General features: G+C 38.9%; 1 protein-coding gene across 2 annotated transcripts in view; it reads left to right on the top strand.

Moving 5' to 3' along the window:
- Positions 1-5,393: 5,393 nt before the first annotated feature.
- GOPC (golgi associated PDZ and coiled-coil motif containing) overlaps positions 5,394-21,020 on the top strand; it is a 37,086-nt gene continuing 21,459 nt past the window's right edge. For both annotated transcript variants that reach the window (XM_055310775.1, XM_055310774.1), the window contains exon 1: positions 5,394-5,884. In XM_055310775.1, coding sequence (XP_055166750.1) covers positions 5,597-5,884 — 288 coding nt within the window. In that variant the 5' untranslated portion in view covers positions 5,394-5,596. The remainder of the gene's footprint in view (positions 5,885-21,020) is intronic.

Raw genomic sequence — 21,020 nt, 5'->3', positions numbered from 1 at the left:
AAGAGCAAAAAAAAAGATAACTAATGTTATCTTAAACAGTGTTCAGAATGCAATTGTTTGGGGCCGCTTGCAGAATCAATATGTAAGAAACATAAATGATAGGGGCTCATGAGTGGGAGTCTATGTTTGATCTGTAAAGTCTGACAATCTAAAAAATAAACAGTGACTTGACAGTGGATGAAAGAGGAAGAATCAATGATTAGTAAACTCTGATACCATTGTTGATAAATGGTGGTTTTAGATAATGCTGAATCAAATCTGGAGCTGTGGGAAAGGGTAAATAAAGAATGTAAATCAAATAACAGGTGGAAAGGCAGTTGTAGTTGGTCTTTGAGAATGTAACAAAAAAAATAGTAATAGAGATTTTGAAAATTGTTTTTTGTTATGTTTTGTCTTTAGGTTTGGGCACACCACACAAAAATGTAGTAGCCAATACATTTTAACTATGGAATAGGTAAAAGAATTCTCAAAGCTTAAGTTATACTGGGTGCATTAGTCAAATCAACCAGATCATTGTTAAATAAATCTTTTATTTAGGTTGACAAAAAATATTTCTTGGATTTTAAAGGCAAACATGTATTTTCTAGATATTCCTAACTCCTGAGCCAATACAAAAATAGTTTATGGCTCTCTGGCAGCCATCAAAGGTATGTCTTGAAAAGTGACAATTTTTTTTCCTAAGTACACTGTGCTACATCTTAATTATTAAACTGATTCCACAAATACTTACATCATTCCTACCATATTCTATGTTCTGTTTTAGGAACTGGAATTCAAAAATAAGTAAGATACAGATATCACTACAAGGAGCTCACAGTCTAAGGGGCTCCAAAAAAATATGATGAATGCTGTGCTGTAGCAGGTATTTGCAGGAAACTAAATGGTTGATGGTATCTCTATAGCTCTACTTCAGAAGAAAAAAGGAAGGTTCCCTGAAAGAGGAGTCTGAGCTAATCCTAAATCACTGCACCAAAATTCTCAACTTTTAAGAAGAGGGCAAACAGTCATATATAAATATAAATATATATATATTTATAAATATATATATATAATAATAAATGATCAGAAGGAGAATAAACCTCAGAAATCACTTTGGGATGCCTGGATTTACTTCTCCAACATGCCTATCTTGAAATTTCATAGTTAGTAAATGTGAATAAATATAACTTAAATAATATGTATGAACATGTATGAACTTGATATTCCAAAACTTTATCCACATTGTTCAAGTAAAATGGTAGTGGATTTTGCTTGTTTTTTTCATCATAACAACTGTTTTTAGCACCCAACATTAATATTTTATCTTTTCTGTTTTATCAGTGGGGTTACTAGAGAGTAAATGAAATCTGCAAAGCTTAGTACAGGGTCTGGCACACAGTAGAGTTCAATAAATGGCAGTCTCCTTCTCCAGTCCAGAGTGGATCTTCTATGGCCATTCAATTACAGAGCCTTTGCAACTGAAGATGCTCTCTAAGTGTTTGAATTCTACAGTACTTCACAGCTTAAGTGCCAGTGCTCACCCAAGAAATCCTTAACACCTTCTCTTTTTCCCAGTTTTCTCAGTCCCCACCCTATTTATTCTTAGAATACCTTGTGGCAAAACTCTGGGGGGATAAGTTCCTAAAACAAAGCTGTCTCATTTAAGTTGTATTAGAAATTTTTAATCACATAAACATGGTTCATGAAACAGCAACTGGAAGTTTCTGCCAATGCAATTGCAAATAGAAGTATCAACATTTTATTATCTCTAGGAAAATAAATCCCACAGGAATTGAGATTACATACAATTCCAAATTCTAGAGTAGGTCAAGAGAAGGTAATTAAAAATAAATAAATAGATAGATAGATAGATAGATAAATAAATAAATAAATAAATAAATAAATAAATAAATAAATAAATTTAGTCAATGGGGGAAGAAAGGCAATACATGTAGACAATGCATATGGACAACAGATGGCAGCACTAGAATGTCAAACCCTACTTTTCCCTTCCATATTAGGTTGTGACTTGCAGAAATGCAAATCCCTGGTAGAGGTGGGCCAAAGATAATGTCTACATAAAGGGTCACGAACATTTGAAAGAGTCACATAATACCAAGATAACAAGCACACAGAGACGTGGCAGCTGCTGCATAGTGGGATAATGAGAAGGGACAACATGAGATAAAAAGTATTCTGAGATACAGGGAGTGTGATTTGTGGAAGTTGTAAAGGTTACAAACAGAAATGGCACTGGGTTCTACAATCCTGAAAATGGGGTATTCACCGAGGATCAGAGAACTGGAAGCATAAACACTTAACATGCATTTCAGCTGTACCCACACAGTATGGTAGGAAGTTGAATGATACTTCTTTTTAAAGAAATTGAATTTATTTTCTAGCCCATATAAACTAAAGAGAGTGATAACAGAAAATGAGTATCATATATATATTATTATAATTACTTTTTTGGTAATATTCCTTACATATTCACAGATTTGTATGTCTTATAACTGGTAATAAATTATCTTTTTTTTTTTTTTAGAAAAACTTTTGGACAGGTGGTTCAGTCAGTTAGGCACGAACTCTTGATTTTGTCTTGGGTCATGATCTCAGGGTCCTGAAATCCGGCTCCACTAGGTCTGTGGTGGAGTGGAGCCTGCTTAGGATTCTCTCTCTCCCTCTGCCCTTCCTGTCTCTCAAAAAAGAAAGAAAAAGGAGGGAGGGAGGGAGGGAAGGAAGGAAGGAAGGAAGGAAGGAAGGAAGGAAGGAAGGAAGGAAGGAAGGAAGGAAAGAAAAAGAAAGAAAGAAAGAAAGAAAGAAAGAAAGAAAGAAAGAAAGAAAGAAAGAAAGAAAGAAAGAAAGAAAGAAAAAACAAGGAAGGAAGCAAAGCAAAACCTTTTGGACTGATTTGCCAATTTATCATGCGGTAACTTATATAAAAAGAAATGGTTTCCCTCATCCTTCTATATTCCAGGGTCAATAGCTAAGACTTTGGAGGAAAAAAGGCACCTAGATTGAAATCTCACCTCACTTGATTTTTAGCTATATGACTTTACCAAGATACTCAGGCTCTCTGAATCATCTATTAAAAAGTGATAATAAGCTCCCTCATATGATTTTGTGAGGGTCAAAGAACTAAAGCAAATAGCATAATACTTTACACATAGCATGTTTTCAACTACTGAAAGCTGTTTTAATGTGATTCCATGTATGTGTTCCCCTCTAATTTTAAATTATTTACTTCAAATTCCTGAAAATGCATTGTTAACTATAATATGTACAGAGAAAGTGGCTGAGAACTTGGTAGCTGCAATAATGATGTTCTTGCAAACATTGCAGATGAAAATAAAGTTAACCTGGAATGGAATGAGGGAAGATGCATATTTTAGTTTTATACTATTTCTTGTGTATTAAAACCTATGTCAAGGTGCCTATTTAAGCTCAAGGGAAAGGTCTCATAGTTTTGCTTAGCTGAGTTTGCTGAAGCCAAAGGACTTCTATTGACCTTTGCTAGTGTGCTCTGCAGTACCCAGAAAGCAAACTAGAGCTATGATTTCTTATTCCTCAGTGGCCCTGTGTTGGTGAGGGGTACACAATGCAGGCTTTGGTGGTGATCAACTGGAAGAGTCTGTTCCAGATCACAGGAGTCTATAAGTGGCTAGTAAAATATCCCCTTAGGCAATGCAAGAGAGACAGTTCTCACCAGCCTACTCTAATGTCTGATTTCTCCTTCCCTTTCTAAGACTGGACTACTCTAGAAGTGGAAGGGGGTTGACAGTGAAGAGGGCTAATGGTGAAGAGCAGTTTGTGAACACTCTCAGGGTACCATGAAATTCAAATAATAGTTGTAGCTATGGGGGTTAGACTCACTAGCCTACGAGCTCTGCTTGAGTGAGACTCACATCTCACCTGTGTGTCCCCAAAGCCTCAACAGGGCTCTGCATTCAATATACCCTATGATATTGGGTATATTGCACTGCTGGGTATTTACCCCAAAGATAGAGATGCAGTGAAACGCCAGGACACCTGCACCCCAACGTTTATAGCAGCAATGTCCACAATATCCAAACTGTAGATGGAGCCTCGGATGAATGGATAAAAAAGATGTGGTCTATGTACACAATGGAGTATTACTCAGCCATTAGAAACGACAAATACCCACCATTTGCTTTGACATGGATGGACCTGGAAGGTATGACGCTGAGTGAAGTCAATTGGAGAAGGACAGACATTATATGGTTTCACTCATTGGAGGAATATAAGAAATAGTGAAAGAGATTATAGGGGAAAGGAGGGAAAATGAGTGGGAAATATCAGAGAGGCAGACAAACCATGAGAGACTCCTAACTCTGGGAAACCAACAAGGGGTGGTGGAAAGGGAGATGGGGGTGGGGGGACGGGGTGACTGGGTGATGGGCACTGAGGGGGGGCACTTGATGGGATGAGCACTGGGTGATATGCTGTATGTTGGCAAATCGAACTCCAATAAAAAATATTGGAAACTCAGTATTTTTAACCCAAACTCAAAAACTCAAACTCAAAAATATATATCTAAAATATATATATATATTTATCAATACATGAATCTTCATAGTTTTGTTTTTATGAAACGCCACTGTGGGAACAATTTTAAAAACAGTTTCCTTGGAAATGCATGGCCTGTGGTGTAATAATAAGGAATACCAAATGCCAAGCAACTTAAGCGAAGCATTCATTTTTACCTTACTACTGCGGGAAGTAGATTTTAGGAAGTAAGGCTTCGAGGTCAAAGGACACAAGGAAAGGGGCCAGCTAACACGTGGCCAGGTGGGACACTAGAACACAGGTCGGCCTGGCTCTGCATCACAAAACCTCTGGTGGGGAATTGGGCAGAACCCGGTCGGCCGCGGCCCTTGCACGAGCAGCTAGCAGCAGGCAGCCCTGCACCCGCAGGGTCGGGCCTGGCTCTGCAAGAAGAGCTCGTCTGCTCACCCGCCTCACCCCTCCACCGGGCGCTCCTGGAAAGGTAAGACGTGGCCACTGCGCATGCCCACACCGCCCTTCCTCACAGTCCCTTCCCTGCCTCGGGACGTCCCCGCAGCAGCTGTCCTGGAAGACTTTAGAACGGCTCCCGCCCACTCTGAAGTCAAGTGGGCGGAAGCCGTTCCTCTCTGCGACGTGGACACCCTTCTCTTCCTCCGGCCTCTGCAGCTCGGAAGCCAACACGATGCCTTCCCGTTCCTCCGGGAATCGAGCGGGATCTTGCCAGTTGTCAATATGGCCGCCGACGGGACGGTGCCCGGCAGAGGCTTTTCATAGGCCGAGGTCGCATCCTAGCCCCGCCCACGTCGTCCCTCCGGGATGCGTCCGCCTAGGGCTTCGCTACGCATGCGCAGCGGGGGCGGGCCGGGAGGTGGGCCGGTCCGGTTCTTCCGTGTGCCGCCGCCGCCGCCACCGCCGCCGCCGTCGCCGCCGCGTTCGCTTGGCTGCTGCTGCCGCTCCGGGGCTGCATTGGCGGCGTTAGCCGCGCGAGGGGAAGGGGGGAGCGGCGGAGCGTGCGTGCGCGGGGGTCCCCGCAGTCCCAGCAGTTCCTCTCGCGCGGGGTGGGCAGTCGGGGGAGGCCCTGGACGGCGCCATGTCGGCGGGCGGCCCGTGCCCGGCCGGAGCCGGAGGGGGCCCCGGGGGCGCCGCCTGCGCCGTGGGGGTCTCCCCCGGCGGGGTATCCATGTTCCGGTGGCTGGAGGTGCTGGAGAAGGAGTTCGACAAGGCCTTCGTGGATGTGGATCTGCTCCTGGGTGAGATCGACCCGGACCAGGCGGACATCACTTACGAGGGGAGACAGAAGATGACCAGCCTGAGTTCCTGCTTTGCGCAGCTCTGCCATAAAGCCCAGACGGTGTCCCAGATCAACCACAAGCTGGAGGTGAGCCGTGGGCCCCGGAGGCGGCGGCATTCAACGCATTTAACGCACCGGTGAAGCGACCCTAGAAAACTACCGCACTGGGGCTGCCTGGGCTTCGGAGGTGGACGGGGGAGCGCGTGTGTATGTGTGTGTGAGGGAAAGGGGGCGAGGTGAGGTTGGAGTAGAAGGAGGGGTGCAGACGCGTGGGTGGCCCGGGGTCCTGCCCCCCCCCGCCCCCCTCCTCTCTCTCTACGGAGGAGGAGGACGCGGGAACTAGTGACACCAGCCTCCTGTACCTGCAGCATTTAACACACCAAAGACTTGAGCTCCAAAGAGTCTCTGTCCTGAGACTGTCTTAGCCCGCTTTGCCCATCGAGTTCTCTTACGGATTTTGCACGTCGACAAACTAGGTTTGTGCATCACCAGACTGAGACGGTGTTGATTGCTTTTTTTAACTGTTTCAGGTCAACCTCTGTTGTTGCAACACATGCCATTCCCTGCATGCATGAGCAATGTAAGGGGATTCCCTCCAAGCTCTTAGGAAGATTTAGTGGGATAAACAGGGTAGTACCGGTGTCCTCCTCTGTTTGCAGCTAGTCTTTAAATTACAGGCAGGTACCGCCAGAGTACCCTGAAATTTTTCAAATGACTTATAACGTTGAGGTTTTGTCTGTCCTTCGCTGTGTTTCCCAGAATCTGGTTTTATTTATGAGAGTGTGTGAAGAATGGTCATTTGCTTTAGTCTCTAATCTTGGGTGTGGGTGTGGGTTGTGGGTGGAGTGGTGGTGGTTCCAAAAAAAAAAAAATCTAAAAAAAAAAATAATAATAATAATCCCCCCCCCAAACCCTGCCACATTGTGCAGGAAGTTAAATTAATGCATTACTATGATATTTAGAAACATGGGAGTTAAACGTTATTACATAAAGAGCATTCTCTAACTGGTTAATTTAAGAGAATGGAGCTTTCATTTTAAAGTAGATAAAAATAGGGTAATCAGTGATGTGCAAAGAAAGCTCTTTGAACATTTGGGTTTCCTAAGAAATCATCGTTGCTATTAGTTATAATGATTGAGAGTACCCGTTGGATTCCAGTCAGTATGAGTACCAGATATATATCCTCTCTAGGACCAGTGTGGTTAGCATTCTTTCTCTTCCCTGTCAGTGAGCCATGAAAAAAGGTGATCTAACTCATCTGCGATTAGCATAGATGCAAATCAGAGATCCTGCTGAAAGAACGGTTCCATTTCTTCCATCCCTTTTGAAAAGGTTGGAATTCAAGTGCTGATACGAAGCTAATCACTTCTTGTTCTAGGTGTATTAAAATTTTCTTGATTAGAGGTTATTTCTAGAAGACAGTTTATTTTTCAGGCAGTGAAAATGCATTTAGCGGTTTTTAGAGAGAGCACTTTAGCTTTAAATAACAGAGCAAGAGTCGCTTTTGCCACATGAGAACTTTCATATCATTTACAACTGCAGGTCTCTACGGAGGATAAACAGCTTTTTAAAAATGAAACAATATCTAACTGAATGACCAAAGGACACTCTCAGTAGTGCTATTTTGCTGTCAGATATAAAATCTAATGTGGAGAAAAGATTATTCTATGAGTAGGAGATGGTGCTCAGTCTTTCTCATCTTTAAATATTTTATATGGGTATTCAGAGCTATAATAAATTATGTATGTTCTTTTTCTCAGAAATTGTAATTACATATTCTGACTCCACATCCTGGCTTAGAAGGTGGCGTTATTTCTCAAAATAAGAAATGCTAGCCTGTCATGATGTGAGCATATTTCTTCAACATGCTTGAAGACCCTTGACTTAAAAGATCTTAGAAAATGGGGAGGGGACATTTTGTTTGTGTGTTTCTTCAGCTACATTTGGCTTATCTGTGCAGCTAATCTTTCTACATTTAGCAGGTTTTACAGTTTTTGTGGAATCGCTTGTGTACTGCTAAGGAGAGAGGGCCATTGTCAGTAGTGCCTTTCAAGGTAGATCTGCTGTTGGATTCTCTGCAGAATTTCAGGGGTTGCCTCATACACTGTTACCAATCATCTGAGATCTTGAAATCTTAGAAGAGATTTCCATACTTTCTAGTTCTTATTTCTTAATAAGTGGATTGAATTAGTTCTATTGTTTTAAGGATATGAACATTAAGATACAACATTTGAGGCCATGTATGGTTTGATATAACGGGTGTGCATTGAATTTCAGTGGTTTTAGAGATTAATACCTTAAACCATATAACCATAATAAAATATTTTTATCAAAACACAAGTACATCCAGTATGGGTAACTTATTGAGTATCTTTGTAGATTGTTCCTTCTTCTGCCCAGTTACTGTGTCTTTAGGTAATACCACGTTAAATATTAATATAGTAGTGAAGAAAACAATTTCAGCTTCAAAAAAATTACAGGTTACATTTTAAAATAAAATACAAATGACATCTATGTGACTGCTGCTTGCCATAAGTTATATTTGGGGAGAGGGGAAGGGGAGGACAAAGAATATCAAAATATATTATTAAGGTAGTGCCATTTCAAATTACTCACGTCTCTTACTTACACTTCCCACCTGCTTGAGAATTTCGGCAATGGTAAGCCACTTGGTGACAGCTATTCTGGAGTCACGGGTACTGAAAGGGATAGTAGTAAGAGGAGTAGTAGTAATATAGTATTAGTGCGTTGGAGTAGAACAAAGATTGAGAACCAATACTTTAGAAAAACCTACCTCTCTACCTGGAAATACAATTTTCTGCCTTTTTACCCCTTCTTTAAAATAACAGCAAAACATTACATCTGTCATATCCTCCTTTCCATCAACAATTGCTGAATCGGTATATCTTTTCAAAGTGATTTACTGTTCACAACCATCAGTGGAGAAACTTTTAACTTTGATCTAGAGACATGTTTATAATGAACTAATGAGGTACTGTTCTTTTACTGCTTTAAAGCTGCCCTGTTTTTATTTTATTTTTAGATTTTGTTTATTTATTTATTCATGAGAGATACAAACAGAAAGAGAGGCAGAGACACAGGCAGAGGGAGAAGCAGGCTCCACGCAGGGAGCCCGACATGGTACTCCATCCCGGGTCTCCAGGATCAGGCCCTGGGCTGAAGGCGGGGCTAAACTGCTGAGCCACCCCGGCTGCCCAGCTGCCCTGTTTTCAAACAAGCAGTGATGGTTAATATTGATTCAGTATGTGTTTATTGAGCACTAATTATGTGCCAGATGCTGTATTGGATATTTGGGATGCAGTGGAGAGCAAAAATGGATATAGTCATTGCTGTTAAAAAGCTTGGATAACTAACTATTGGATAGTTAATTGGGGGTAATTATCACATAAGTGTGAAATTACAACTTTGATGAGTGTTATGAAAGGTACATAAAATGATGAGAGCCTGTTCTGGGGGATCAGGAAGGCTTCCTTTTGGAAGTGACCATTGAGTTAAGACCTAAAGCATAAGTAGGAATTAATTAGGCCACAAGAAATAGGAATATCATTCAGTCTTCCAGTAGAGAGAACAGAAAGTGGAATGTACGTGACAGGCAAGTGCATAATGCACTTGAAGAACTAAAAAGAGATCTGGTATATGTTACATAAGAGTATTGTCAATTGTAATTGTCAATTGGCTGAAGAAGTGATATGCTAGATAAGTTTGAACAGGTAGGTAAGGACAATATCTATCTAAGTGATTTTATTGGCCTTGCAGTAGATCTGGGGACTCTATCATAGCATTGGGAAATGTTGTAAACTAGATGGTAACCTCAGGTATGAGATTAAAATAGCTCACTCAGGCTAGGGTAAGGAGAGAGTTTGGGATAATGAACAGAATAAACGCAGGAAATCATTACGAGGCTCTTATTCTGATCCATATGAGAGGATGATAGTGCAGGCAAAGATAGTGAGATGGAGGGAAGTGAGCAGAACAGGAAAGACTTGAGAAGTAAAAATAAGCAGTCTAGAAATGGATTGGAATGGAAGGATGAGGGAATTTAGGATGTCTGCAAGATGTCAGTTGGCTGGATAGGTAGATGGATGTGAATTATTAACAATAACTATATTTCTAACCTTACCGATCAATTACTAATGGCCAGACTGTTCTCAGGGTTTTGCATATATTGATTCGTCTAATTCTCACAGCAGTCCTGTGTGATAGGTTTAATATTATTATTATTTTTTCATCTTTTATTCAGAATTAAGTAAGGACCCAGGGCTTCAGAACTAGAGAAACCAGTTTCTCCAAAACACACACATTTATGCCTGGTGGGGGGAGGGAGGAGGTGGAGAGAAAAGCAGGCAGAAAGAGTGAATATGGCTGGAGAGATAGCTGGAAGGAGGAGTGTGGAGGTATTGTTATACAGGGAGGTATTGTTATAAAAAACACATTTATAAGCCAATGAAAAGTATCTAGTTGAGAGGAAAGCTGAAAATGCTAGTGAAAGAGAGGGATAATTAGTAAGGTTTCTGAATGAAGAGGAGATCCAAGATACATGTAAAGATAATGGACAGCTTAAGTTGAAAGGACAGCTGTTGTACTTTGAGGTAGAGGGAGACTGAGAGCAGAAGGTGGGAAGTTAAGAGTTTTAGTCTGATGATTTCTTTATATTCTGTAAAACTGAAGCCTAGGACAGCTGCTGAAAGTGGGTGAGAGTAATAAGAGCTGGGAGAAAATAAAAATATTTGAAATAGGTAAGAGTGGGAGAGCCAGCTGGCTGGAGAAATAGAACTGCCAGGCAACCGTTGAAGACTTGCTTGGAGCTAGTTATCATAAATTCATGGTACAACCAGTCTGCCCTGTTGTGTGACTTTCTCCGGTCTTTCTCTTACTTGGTTAGTAACAGACACAGTGATGACAGTAATAATCCAGTGCTGTAGCAAGAAGTTTGCTATGCAGACAGGAGTGTTATTGAAATGAAAATGGTCATGGGGATGAAGAAACGGAGATAACCTTCAATTAAAGAAGTAGAAACAGGATTTGATAATTATGTACGTGCAGAAGGTGTGGAGGAGGAGAGGTTAAGATGCCACCACATTTCTGTTTGAGAAATGGCTTAGTTGATAGCTGTTTGAGTTTAATAGTCTCCCCTAAAATTCATGTCCACCCAGAATCTCAGAATGTGACTTTCTTCGGAAATAGAGTCTTTGCAGATGTGATTAATGTAAGAATTGAGGTAAGATCATTGCAGAATAGTCTGGAATAGACTGGACCTTAAACCCAGTGAGATTGTCCTGATAAGAGACACTCAGGACACACAGAGACACTGAGTAGAAGGCTATGTGAAGAAAGAATCGGAGATTGAGGTGACATGTCTGCAAGCTGAGAAATGCCAAGGATTGCTGTCAGCCACCAAAACCTGGGAGACAGGCATGGAACAGATTCTCCTTCAGGGTTATCCAGAAGGAAGCAACCTTTGATTTAAAGCTCCTGGCCTCCTGAATTGTGAGAGAATAAATTTTTGTTCTTTTAAGCCACCAACTTTGTGGTTATTTGTTAGGATAGCCCTTGGAGACTTACACCATTTACTGCAATAAGGAATCCAGGAGAAGGAACAGGGCTGGCAGGAAAGATAACAGAGTTGAGTTTAGGAGATTGTGCATAGTTAAGCCTTGTCCTTTCTTGCATTTTCCTAACATAGTGCTTCTTACCTGCTCCAAACTGTCCTTTCATTGTCAAAATCATTCTAAAATGTTTCATTTTAATGGTTCCTATCAAAAAAGGGCAACTCGGGTCATTCTTTTTATACTTCCCTTTTATTTGTTGGCTGAAATTCAAACTCTAGCATGGTGGTCAGTGCCCACCCAGTGTGTGTGTCCTTATCCTTTGTCACTCCTTCTTAGCTCCTTTTGCCTCAATAACACTGGTCTTGAGCAGCCCAGGTGGCTCAGAGGTTTAGCACCGCCCGGCTAGCACCGACTGTTGGCTCAGGGTGTGATCCTGGAGACCCAGGGTCTTCATGTCGGGCTCCCTGCATGGAGCCCCCTTCTCCCTCTGCCTGTGTCTCTGCTTCTCTCCCTCCGCGTCTCTCATCAATAAATAAATAAAATCTTAAAAAAAAAAAAAAACTGGTCTGTTTGCAGTTCTCTAAATAGGCCTTGCTTTTTCACATGGCATCACCACCTTTTACATAGGCTTTTTGTGTATAAGGCCTTCTCTGTCCCCTTTGTGTACAGCATTAAACACCCACTCATCTTTCAAGATACCACTTACATCACCATCTCTGAAAGCTGTCCTCACCCCACTTATCTCTCTGCTCTCTATAGGTAGAGGCTGTCATAACACCTTTAATTCACTTGAACTGTTAAGTTTGTTACTTTGTACTATCATTAGTGGTTGCCACATCTCTTTACCTCTAGAAGGTAAGCTCTTCGAGGGTCAGGATGTTTAAGGTGAAATAATCTCAATATCAAAGGCTTTGTGAAAACTGACTTTAAGTGGGAACATTTTCTCTTTGTGAACCCATTTTGATTTCTAAGAATTGGTTGGTGGTTTTTACCCTGTAGTGCTTTCAAACCTTATTGAATAGTAATTCCTTTGAGTCTGGATATCCAGTTGACTCTCATGTGGATTACAGAATTGGTGTCTCCCTGGCCCCTTTTTGAAGTTGGAAATTGGAAACTCACACATTAAATACCATCCTTTCTGACCTATTCACATCCCTGTTTCACTTGCTGGGGGCCTTCATGTCTCACACCTTTCCTTACTCCCTATAGTGGTTGATCTCCATCAATGTTCAGATGAACTTCTTTCAGACCCTTTCACTTTTTGTTTTAAGTTTTTATTTATATTCTAGTTTGTTGGCATACAATGTAATATTAGTTTCAGGTGTACAATATAGTGATTCGGCACTTTGCATATATCACCCAGACTTTTTTTTTCCATTTCTTTTTGAATTGTCAAATCACACATGCACCTATAATAGTATTTATGACCCTCTCCACCATAGTTGGAAATGTAATTTTATCTCTTCAACCAGACAGTGAAATTCTGAAGGTCAGAACCCAAATCTTACTCATCTTTTTATCTCCAGATCCTGGCATGTTTATTTGAATAAATTATTTGAAACACTTTTAATGTTCCGCCATGAATCCTCCAAGATTATCAAATAATCGTTCTGTAATACAAGTTTCTTGAGAGCTGGGAGGGCATCTGTCAGGGTGTCTGTCGTATTATATCCATAGTGTCTAACACAGTGTCCGGCACATTGTTGAATGACTCAATCTGCAGGTTCATTGATTCCCCTGGTATGTAATTCACAAGGATATAACTTGTGAGTTAATATTTCATGGTATTCCATTTTAGAAAAATTTGAAACTGTGACTAAAAGTAACATTAAACATCATTATATGAAAGTATTGTACATGGACTTAGTGTGCTTGTGACATTTCTAAAATATTGGGTGGCTTGATTCTCCTCAACCTACCTCCTCATAGAGCAACTGGGGTCTCTGACATTAAAATGGAAACAAGAAACAAGAAACATTTTACATTGTTTGGGACTTCATTTTGAGGTTAACATCAAAGTAATTTAAATTTCAATAACACATGACAAGATCTGTTAGTTACTGTTTCAAATCCGAATCCTAGTTCATTCACTTTGTCTCCTGTATTACACACAGCTGCCTTTTTTAAAACAAATTTGTTCATGTGTTTCTGCTTAAAATTCCTCAATTTTACTATGAATAAAATTCATTTCTCTTATTCTATATGGTCCAGCCACATGGGCCACCCTTCGGACTGCAAGACAGCAGTTCTCAAACTTTTTGGTCTCAGGACCCCTTTACACTGTACAAATTATGAGGTCCCCAAATAGTTTTTTTTTTTTAATGTGGGTTATATCTATTGGCGTTTACTGTATTAGAAATTAAAATCAAGAAAACCTTAAATATTTATTGCATCAGTTAAAAATAGGAACAGTAAGCTTATTGGATGTTAATAAAAATATCATTTTTAGTGAGAAAATAACTTTTCAAAAAAATAGCATTGCTTTACATTTAAAAATAATTTTTAGATATCTGGCTTACTAGAATACAGCTGGATTCTTACATCTGCTTCTGTATTCAAATAGTTGTGAAAAGAGGTTTGGGTTATAAAATGTAGTCATTGAATGGATCTTTTACTGAGTCATGATGTTAACATTATGGGTTGGTCATTTTCAGAATACTGGTTTGTTGAGTTATGCAGATTTTCTAAATGTGGACCCATCTCATACAATAATCTTAAAAACACATTTGTTAATACTACCAGTCTCATTATAAAAATCTTTTTTTAAAAAGTATTTTATTTATTCATGAGAGACACACACAGAGAGAGAGAGAGAGAGAGAGAGAGAGAGACATAGGCAGAAGGAGAAGCAGGCTCCCTGTGGGGAGTCTGATGCAGAACTGGATCCTAGTACCCTGGGATCATGACTCATGCAGATGCCCCTAGAAAAATCTTTAAGTGTTTGGAAACTGTCAAGCTCATGATGATGGATTCAATTTTTCCAAAATTCTAATTTTCATTTGAAAACACAAATTTTTATCATTGGCAATAAATGCTGCCAATTATTTGCCTTGAAGTAACAGATTCACTTAATTATTCTCAAAAATAGTCTATATATATATATATTTTTAAATTTATTTATTCATGAGAGACACACAGAGAGGGAGAGAGAGGCAGAGACACAGGCAGAGGGAGAAGCAGGCGCCATTCAGGGAGCCTGACGTGGGACTCGATCCCAGGTCTCCTGGGCTGAAGGCGGTGCTAAACCACTGAGCCACCAGGGCTGCCCTGTCTACCAAATATATTAATCTTAACACCTGTATTTTCTCTTCTTTCAAATAAAAATGATATTCCATGAAAGAAAATGTTTTACAACTCAAGCGATTGCATAAATGCTTTCTCTTGGGACAACATGGTTTTGATATGCAGCATATACACTTTGTGCACACTTCCCATTTCATCACATAGAATATTTAAAAAAACATGCTCAAGGATTAAGGTTTCTTAAAATTGATTATTTTTACTGCCTCATCATGGGCATTCTTAAATTAACTTTTTTTTTAACTTGAACACACGGCATTACCTTGTACTAAAATGCTGTCCTTCTATTCATCATTGCTTCTGCACCTTTTGTACAAATGTCAGCATAGCGAAAAAGTCAAATAACGTTTTATTATTATTAAAATAGTTTTGACCTTGTAATTGCACTGAAAAGGTCCCACAGACCTGTGAGAACTGCTGCTTCCCAAAAGAACCATACTTTCCCACCCCACTAATTCGCTTCTTTTTCTTTCTTTCCTACAGATTGTGCTTTATCATTCTATTACTTGCTTGTAATGACCTCGGACAAGTTACCTAACCTTTGCATTCCAGTTTCCTTTTCTGTACAAAAAATTGCATCTCTCGAGGCTTCTTATGAGGATTAATACAATTAAAATATGAATATGTTCAAAATGGTGCCTGGCATGTAGTTAATGCTATCATTACATATGCCCTTCATTTTCTTTATGTGCCGCCTCCCACACGAGGCCACTGTAAGCTTTGCAGGGCAGGACCCACATATGTTTCATCTACTACCATTGTATCCCCAGAACCCAGCCAAGTGCTTGGCATATGGTTGGGGGGGGGGGGGTGATAAATACTTTTTGAATGAATATATTTTAAAAATGAAAATAAATTTGCTTGTCTTGGCTGCAGAGCAGTTTGGGGAGAAATGACAACAGATGAAGTTAGTGGTCCTTCTGCTTGGATAGAGAGGAAATTGGAGCGAATAGGTGGGATTTTCTCCCAGAACTTTTGTAAGCCAAACGAGCAGACTGTTTCAGCAGCTGCCTTATAATAAAGAGGAATACTATTGAATAGCAGAGGTTTTTATATTTGACCTGTGAATATATTTTCTGTTTGCTCACAGTCTTTGTTTTGGAATAGGACTTCTTGGCTTTCTATAATATCGGGTAGTAGGAGCAATACTGACCACTCCAGGCACAAGGGAAAAGTGAAGATGGAGATTCTTTATAAAAGGTGTGGGTTAACTCAGATTAGCTCTAAGACTGTTCTGCTATGTGGAAGGATTAGAAGGAAAACCAGGGAATGGCTCAAAATGCTTTTGTTAGTTACATTATTCCCTTGACCTTTGTCATAAGAGGTTAAGGCCACATGAAGAATATGGCTCTGTTCTGCTTCTGCTGTTGGTCCAGATCCTTTATACAACAGTTTCTGTGATACTTTCTTTTAAAAGTCTAGTTCCAGGAAAGAAGGAGTCTCACCAGGTGAAATGGCATTGCTTCTTTTAATGAGACAAGGAGAATTATATAATTATGTAATATATAAATGTTCTCCTATTAATAGGAAAATCAGTATTAAAGTTAATACGCAATAAGGGATTAGGATGGTATTTTTATAGTAGTATTTTTATAGTATTAGGATGGTGTCTTTATAGTGATATCTTGCCATCTCTATATGTTTTTATTTTTTATATTTTACATTTGTTTTATTTATCTTCCAAGCTTTAAAGCCTTTTGGGAAGTAGGTGGGTGTAGGTGATCAATTTTAGATACTGGCAGTAAATGGCATAATTGCTAGAGATTTAAATTCTAATCTGTACTTTCATCCTAAACTGCATTTTCAAACATTAGAAAAAATCCATACATTTAAAAGCATAATTGTTTCTTTTTAGTGATTACCTTTTGTACAAATACTTTAAAACAGAAGGTATAGAAACATCTGTAGGTAAATGTGAGATTATACTTCTTTCTTTGTCAGCAGCTTTCTGTGCTATAGTTCATTACAGTTAAACGGCTATTTGGAGTCAACTGTATTCTCTGTGATTCTTTTTCTTTTTTTTCTCTTTTTTTTTTCTCTGTGATTCTTAAACAATTTGGGGAATGTGTGCTTTTGTGTGCATGCATGTCTGTGCCTGCATGTGTGTCTATCTGTGCATTTACATGAGTTATCTTGCATAAAGCCCTGTCTGAGATTTGGGGATGTGATCTCATTTGCAGCTCATGGACTGCTTTGTCACCATTTCCCATTACTGCCAGGATTACAAGGATGTCAGGAAGTCTGCGTTTTAATTCCATGCAATTTGTAATTTGCATGGCAACTCACCTAATCTCTTTGGGCCTCAGTTTCTTCATGTGCAGAATAAAAATATTTTTACCAGATTTTTTTGGGTTCTTAGGTTGGGCATTCTAAAATGTGTTACTAAAATGTTTGGTGTGAATGACATGCCAGAACTAATGACTGATCTAGATCCAACTTCTCTGCTATATAATATGATGTCTGCTAGTTTCTTGTCTTAGAAACTAGTTTGATCCTCTCCTGAACTCAAGGTTTTTGAGGGGTGCTTAAGGTAAACTAATTGGCATTTTTATCCATAAGACTGTTAAATAAAAACTAGCTTATGTTTAGAAAGAAAAAGACACAGCTGTTGTGTATTTTTAGAAGATAACATGGACAGAGGATTAAGGTCTAGACAAAGTAGAAAAATAGGAAAGCCCAAATAAAAAATCCCCTTGATTTTGGTGCCACAGAATGGAATCCAGTAGTGACTGATTATTTTAGAAAGGAATTACTGTGTTGGAAAAATTTGGATGTTTGAAAGAGTATGAGATGAGAAATAGAATAGTAACAGCTGCATTCAATACAAATAAGTGGTGATGATAATGCTCTAAAGTTATTAAATAGACTGCCTCTCTATCCTTTTCATTTTTGGGAATACTTCATTCCTACTTCGCCAAATATGTCTTGAATTTTCATCTGTCTCCACACTCCATTCCAGCTGGACCACGTGCTGAGAATCACTACTTTAGAAGAATCTCATTAGTGGTAATTTAGTGGCTTGGGTGTCCTGAAGGCCATGGTCTTAAGGCCCAGAGACCCTTCTAGAATGACATCATTTTATCCTTACTGGCTAGGGAAAGAATATGATGGGCAGCTTTGTTTTATTTTTTTTCTGTAAATGAATCTCCAAGATCAAATGTAGAAAAGTGAAAAGATTGTATCCCAAGTTAAATCTCTATGTAACATAGTTTTTTTTAACTGTTTCTGGTTTTGTTTTTTAAAACGTTTTTTGAGATACTGCTTGAAAATTTAAATAAGTGTTGAAGATTGAAATCAGCTATTTCCTTTAAACTTTCATCCTTTACTAGTTATGGTGTTGCCAAGGTAAGGTAGTCCTATGAGAGATACTCAGGCTTTTTTATGGTCAGATTGATTTTGACTCTGTTACTTGCTAGCTATGTGATTTTGGGCAAATCATTTAAAGTCTGACTTCCAGTTTCTTTAATTATTAAGAAAAAAGTTGGAGAGTTTGGTAAGAATTACAGGTAATCTGTGTTGTGTATATGCCTGCCATATGGTATATAGATGCTTTGTGGTAGCTGGGAATATTGTTAGTAAGTTAAACATATAGTAGCTATAGAAACACATTTTTTTCCTTCTCGCCAGCTGCTTGATAACACTTCCACTGTCTTGCCCTGGGAGTAATTGGGTTCAAAGTGCTGTTTTCCTGCAGACCAGTTAGGTAACCCTGGATATAAAAGCAATTTTGATTGGCCTTAGTTTCATTATGTAAATAGTAATTGTCATAATCATAGTCTTTATACTAAGATCTCTTTGAATTCTAACATTTGGTGGTATTAGGAAGGTAGCCATTAAGTAAAATACAGATATTTCTAATCTTGACTTAAAATTTATCAATGACTTAAGTTTTTGTAGCAGCTAAAAATGCTTATATTATGGACAAGAAAAGAGTTACTTAAATATGACAATTTAGAATAAACTTAAAATACTTGTTTCAAAAATAAAATTGGGCTTTGAGTTTAATTTTACGTTGTTTTACTTATTTTTCTGGGTAGATACAGTGTACTTTATCAATGTATATGATAAAGTAGGGCTTCCTAGGCCCCTGTCCTTCTTCATAGGGTCTGGGATGGAAACTTGTCAAGGTCAAGAGAATTCTCACTATGTTGGGGATGATTTGGGGCAAGTTTTCTCTTCTCAGCCTTAACTGTACCATTGAATTTTGCCATGGGTGGAATCATACTGGAACAAGTAGACCTTGTAGTTGAGGTTAGTGAAGGAGTAATTGAAGGCAACAGTATTAACTTTGCCAGAGTTAAAAGCAGTCCTGGTGACGGGGTGCCCAATATGGCCAAATCCATTTTCTCCGATCTTAACCATTTCTCAGGGACCCACTGGAACTGCACAAGAAGATGCAACTGTCTGTTGAACAAGGAGGAACAGAGAGCCTGGGCTTTGAATTTTAGTATCTGCATCTTCTCTTTGTAAAGAATTTTTACTTATTTTTTAAGTTGAGCAACCTCTTGAGAAATTGTTTGACTTAATGAAGAGTCCTTGTTTGTAAAAGGCCACATTCAAAAGACCCAAGCACTAGACCCTATTTTCCTTGCCCTTTTAGAATATAATCATTTCCAACTTAAATATTAGCCTGCCAAATTAATTAATGAATACCACATATGCCTCTTTAGCTTCTCTCTTAACTCCAGGAGTTTTGCTCAATTATTAACCATGAGATTTTTGGTTTGAAAGATAAATCATAGTGGGATCACCAGGCAGTATATGCCTTGTCACAAAGATTTAATTAAGTAAATCTAATTAAACCTTTAAAGATTTTTTTTTTTTAATGTTAAGTTATCTCTGCATCTGGCATGGTGCTGAAACTCACACAACTGCAAGATCAAGAGTCACATGCTCTGCCGACAGGTGCTGCTCTAGCAGGCACCCCTAATTAAACCTCTAGATCTAACTTCCAGTTACAGATCTACATAGAGAAATATATTCCAGATCTACATAGAAGGATGTATTAGACAACCTCATAAATAATAAGACAAATGCAGAATGAAAGTCATTGTAGGGGCACCTGGGTGGCTCAGTGGTTGAGCATCTGCCTTTGGCTCAGGTCATGATCCCAGGGTTCTGGAATCAAGTTCTGCATCAGGCTTCCCAAAGAGAGCCTGCTTCTTCCTCTGGTTATGTCTCTGCCTCTCTCTGTGTCTCTCATGAATAAATAAAAATAAAATCTTAAAAAAAGTCATTGTAATTAAAAAAGAGATAAGGGTTGTGATAGATTAAATGGATTATTTTAAACTATTTCTGGGGAGAGGTTCACTTTAGCATAAGCTTCATATTGCTCAAAAAGTACATATTATTCAAATATTTGTTTTCCTTTTGTGATTATTTTGTTTCAAAGATTATATATAAAAACCTATGGATTTTGAGTTTTGGGTTTTTTTGTTTTGGGGTTTGTTTGTTTTTACTAAAAACGACTTTCTAGGCAAGACTTAACTCTTTTTAAAGATTTTATTTATTTGAGATAGAGCGCACATGTGCTCTTGCACACTGAGGAGTACAGATGAGGAGATACTGAGATCATTCCAAGCCACCCCAGGAGCCTCAAGACTTATTTGTACTTTGAAGGAGCAATCTTCAAGATGTATTGAATATTGTCTAGTAATAGGTGATTTTAGATGTTTATAAGTTTTTTGGTAGGCATATTTTTTGTTAAATGGAAGAAGATCTATAAGACATTTATCATACATGTAAAATTTTTTTTTCTTTTCTAAGTTTTTCAGTTAGGAGTATTTGTAAAAGATACTGTGTAAAAACTTAGTCTTTAGGCAAAAGACATGAAGTTCTATGTTAATCTCATGTATGTTTATTATATTTAAAGAACAGAGCCAACTACTAGCCTATTTATTTCTTTTGGCATTTAAATCTTTTTTTAATTGAATTATACCTGACACAGAATGTTGCATTAGTTTCAGGTGTACAACAGAGTGATTCAGCAACTCTATATACTGTGCTCAGGATAAGTGTAGCTACCATCTATCACCATGCAGTGCTATTATAATACCATTGACTATATTCCCTATGCTGTACCTTTCATCCTTGACTTACTCATCCTATAACTGGAAGCCTGCACCTTACCTTCCCCTTCACTCTTTTTTGGCCCATTCCCCTACTCATAATAAGTGTGTTAGTTTGTGTTTGGAGGATGGGGGAAGGAGAGCGTGTGCATGCAAGAATAAGAAAGAAATAGATAATCCTGTAAAAAAAATAGGCAAGACTGACAATGCCAAGTGAAGGCAAGAATGTGAAATTCTCATACATGGTGGGCATGTCAGTTGCACAATCACTTGGAAAACTGACCA

The sequence above is a fragment of the Nyctereutes procyonoides genome, unplaced genomic scaffold (assembly GCF_905146905.1).
Source record: "Nyctereutes procyonoides isolate TBG_1078 unplaced genomic scaffold, NYPRO_anot_genome, whole genome shotgun sequence".
Classification (NCBI taxonomy): domain Eukaryota; kingdom Metazoa; phylum Chordata; class Mammalia; order Carnivora; family Canidae; genus Nyctereutes; species Nyctereutes procyonoides.
The sequence above is the reverse complement of the archived record's forward strand: the minus strand, read 5'-3'. Positions and strand labels throughout refer to the sequence as shown.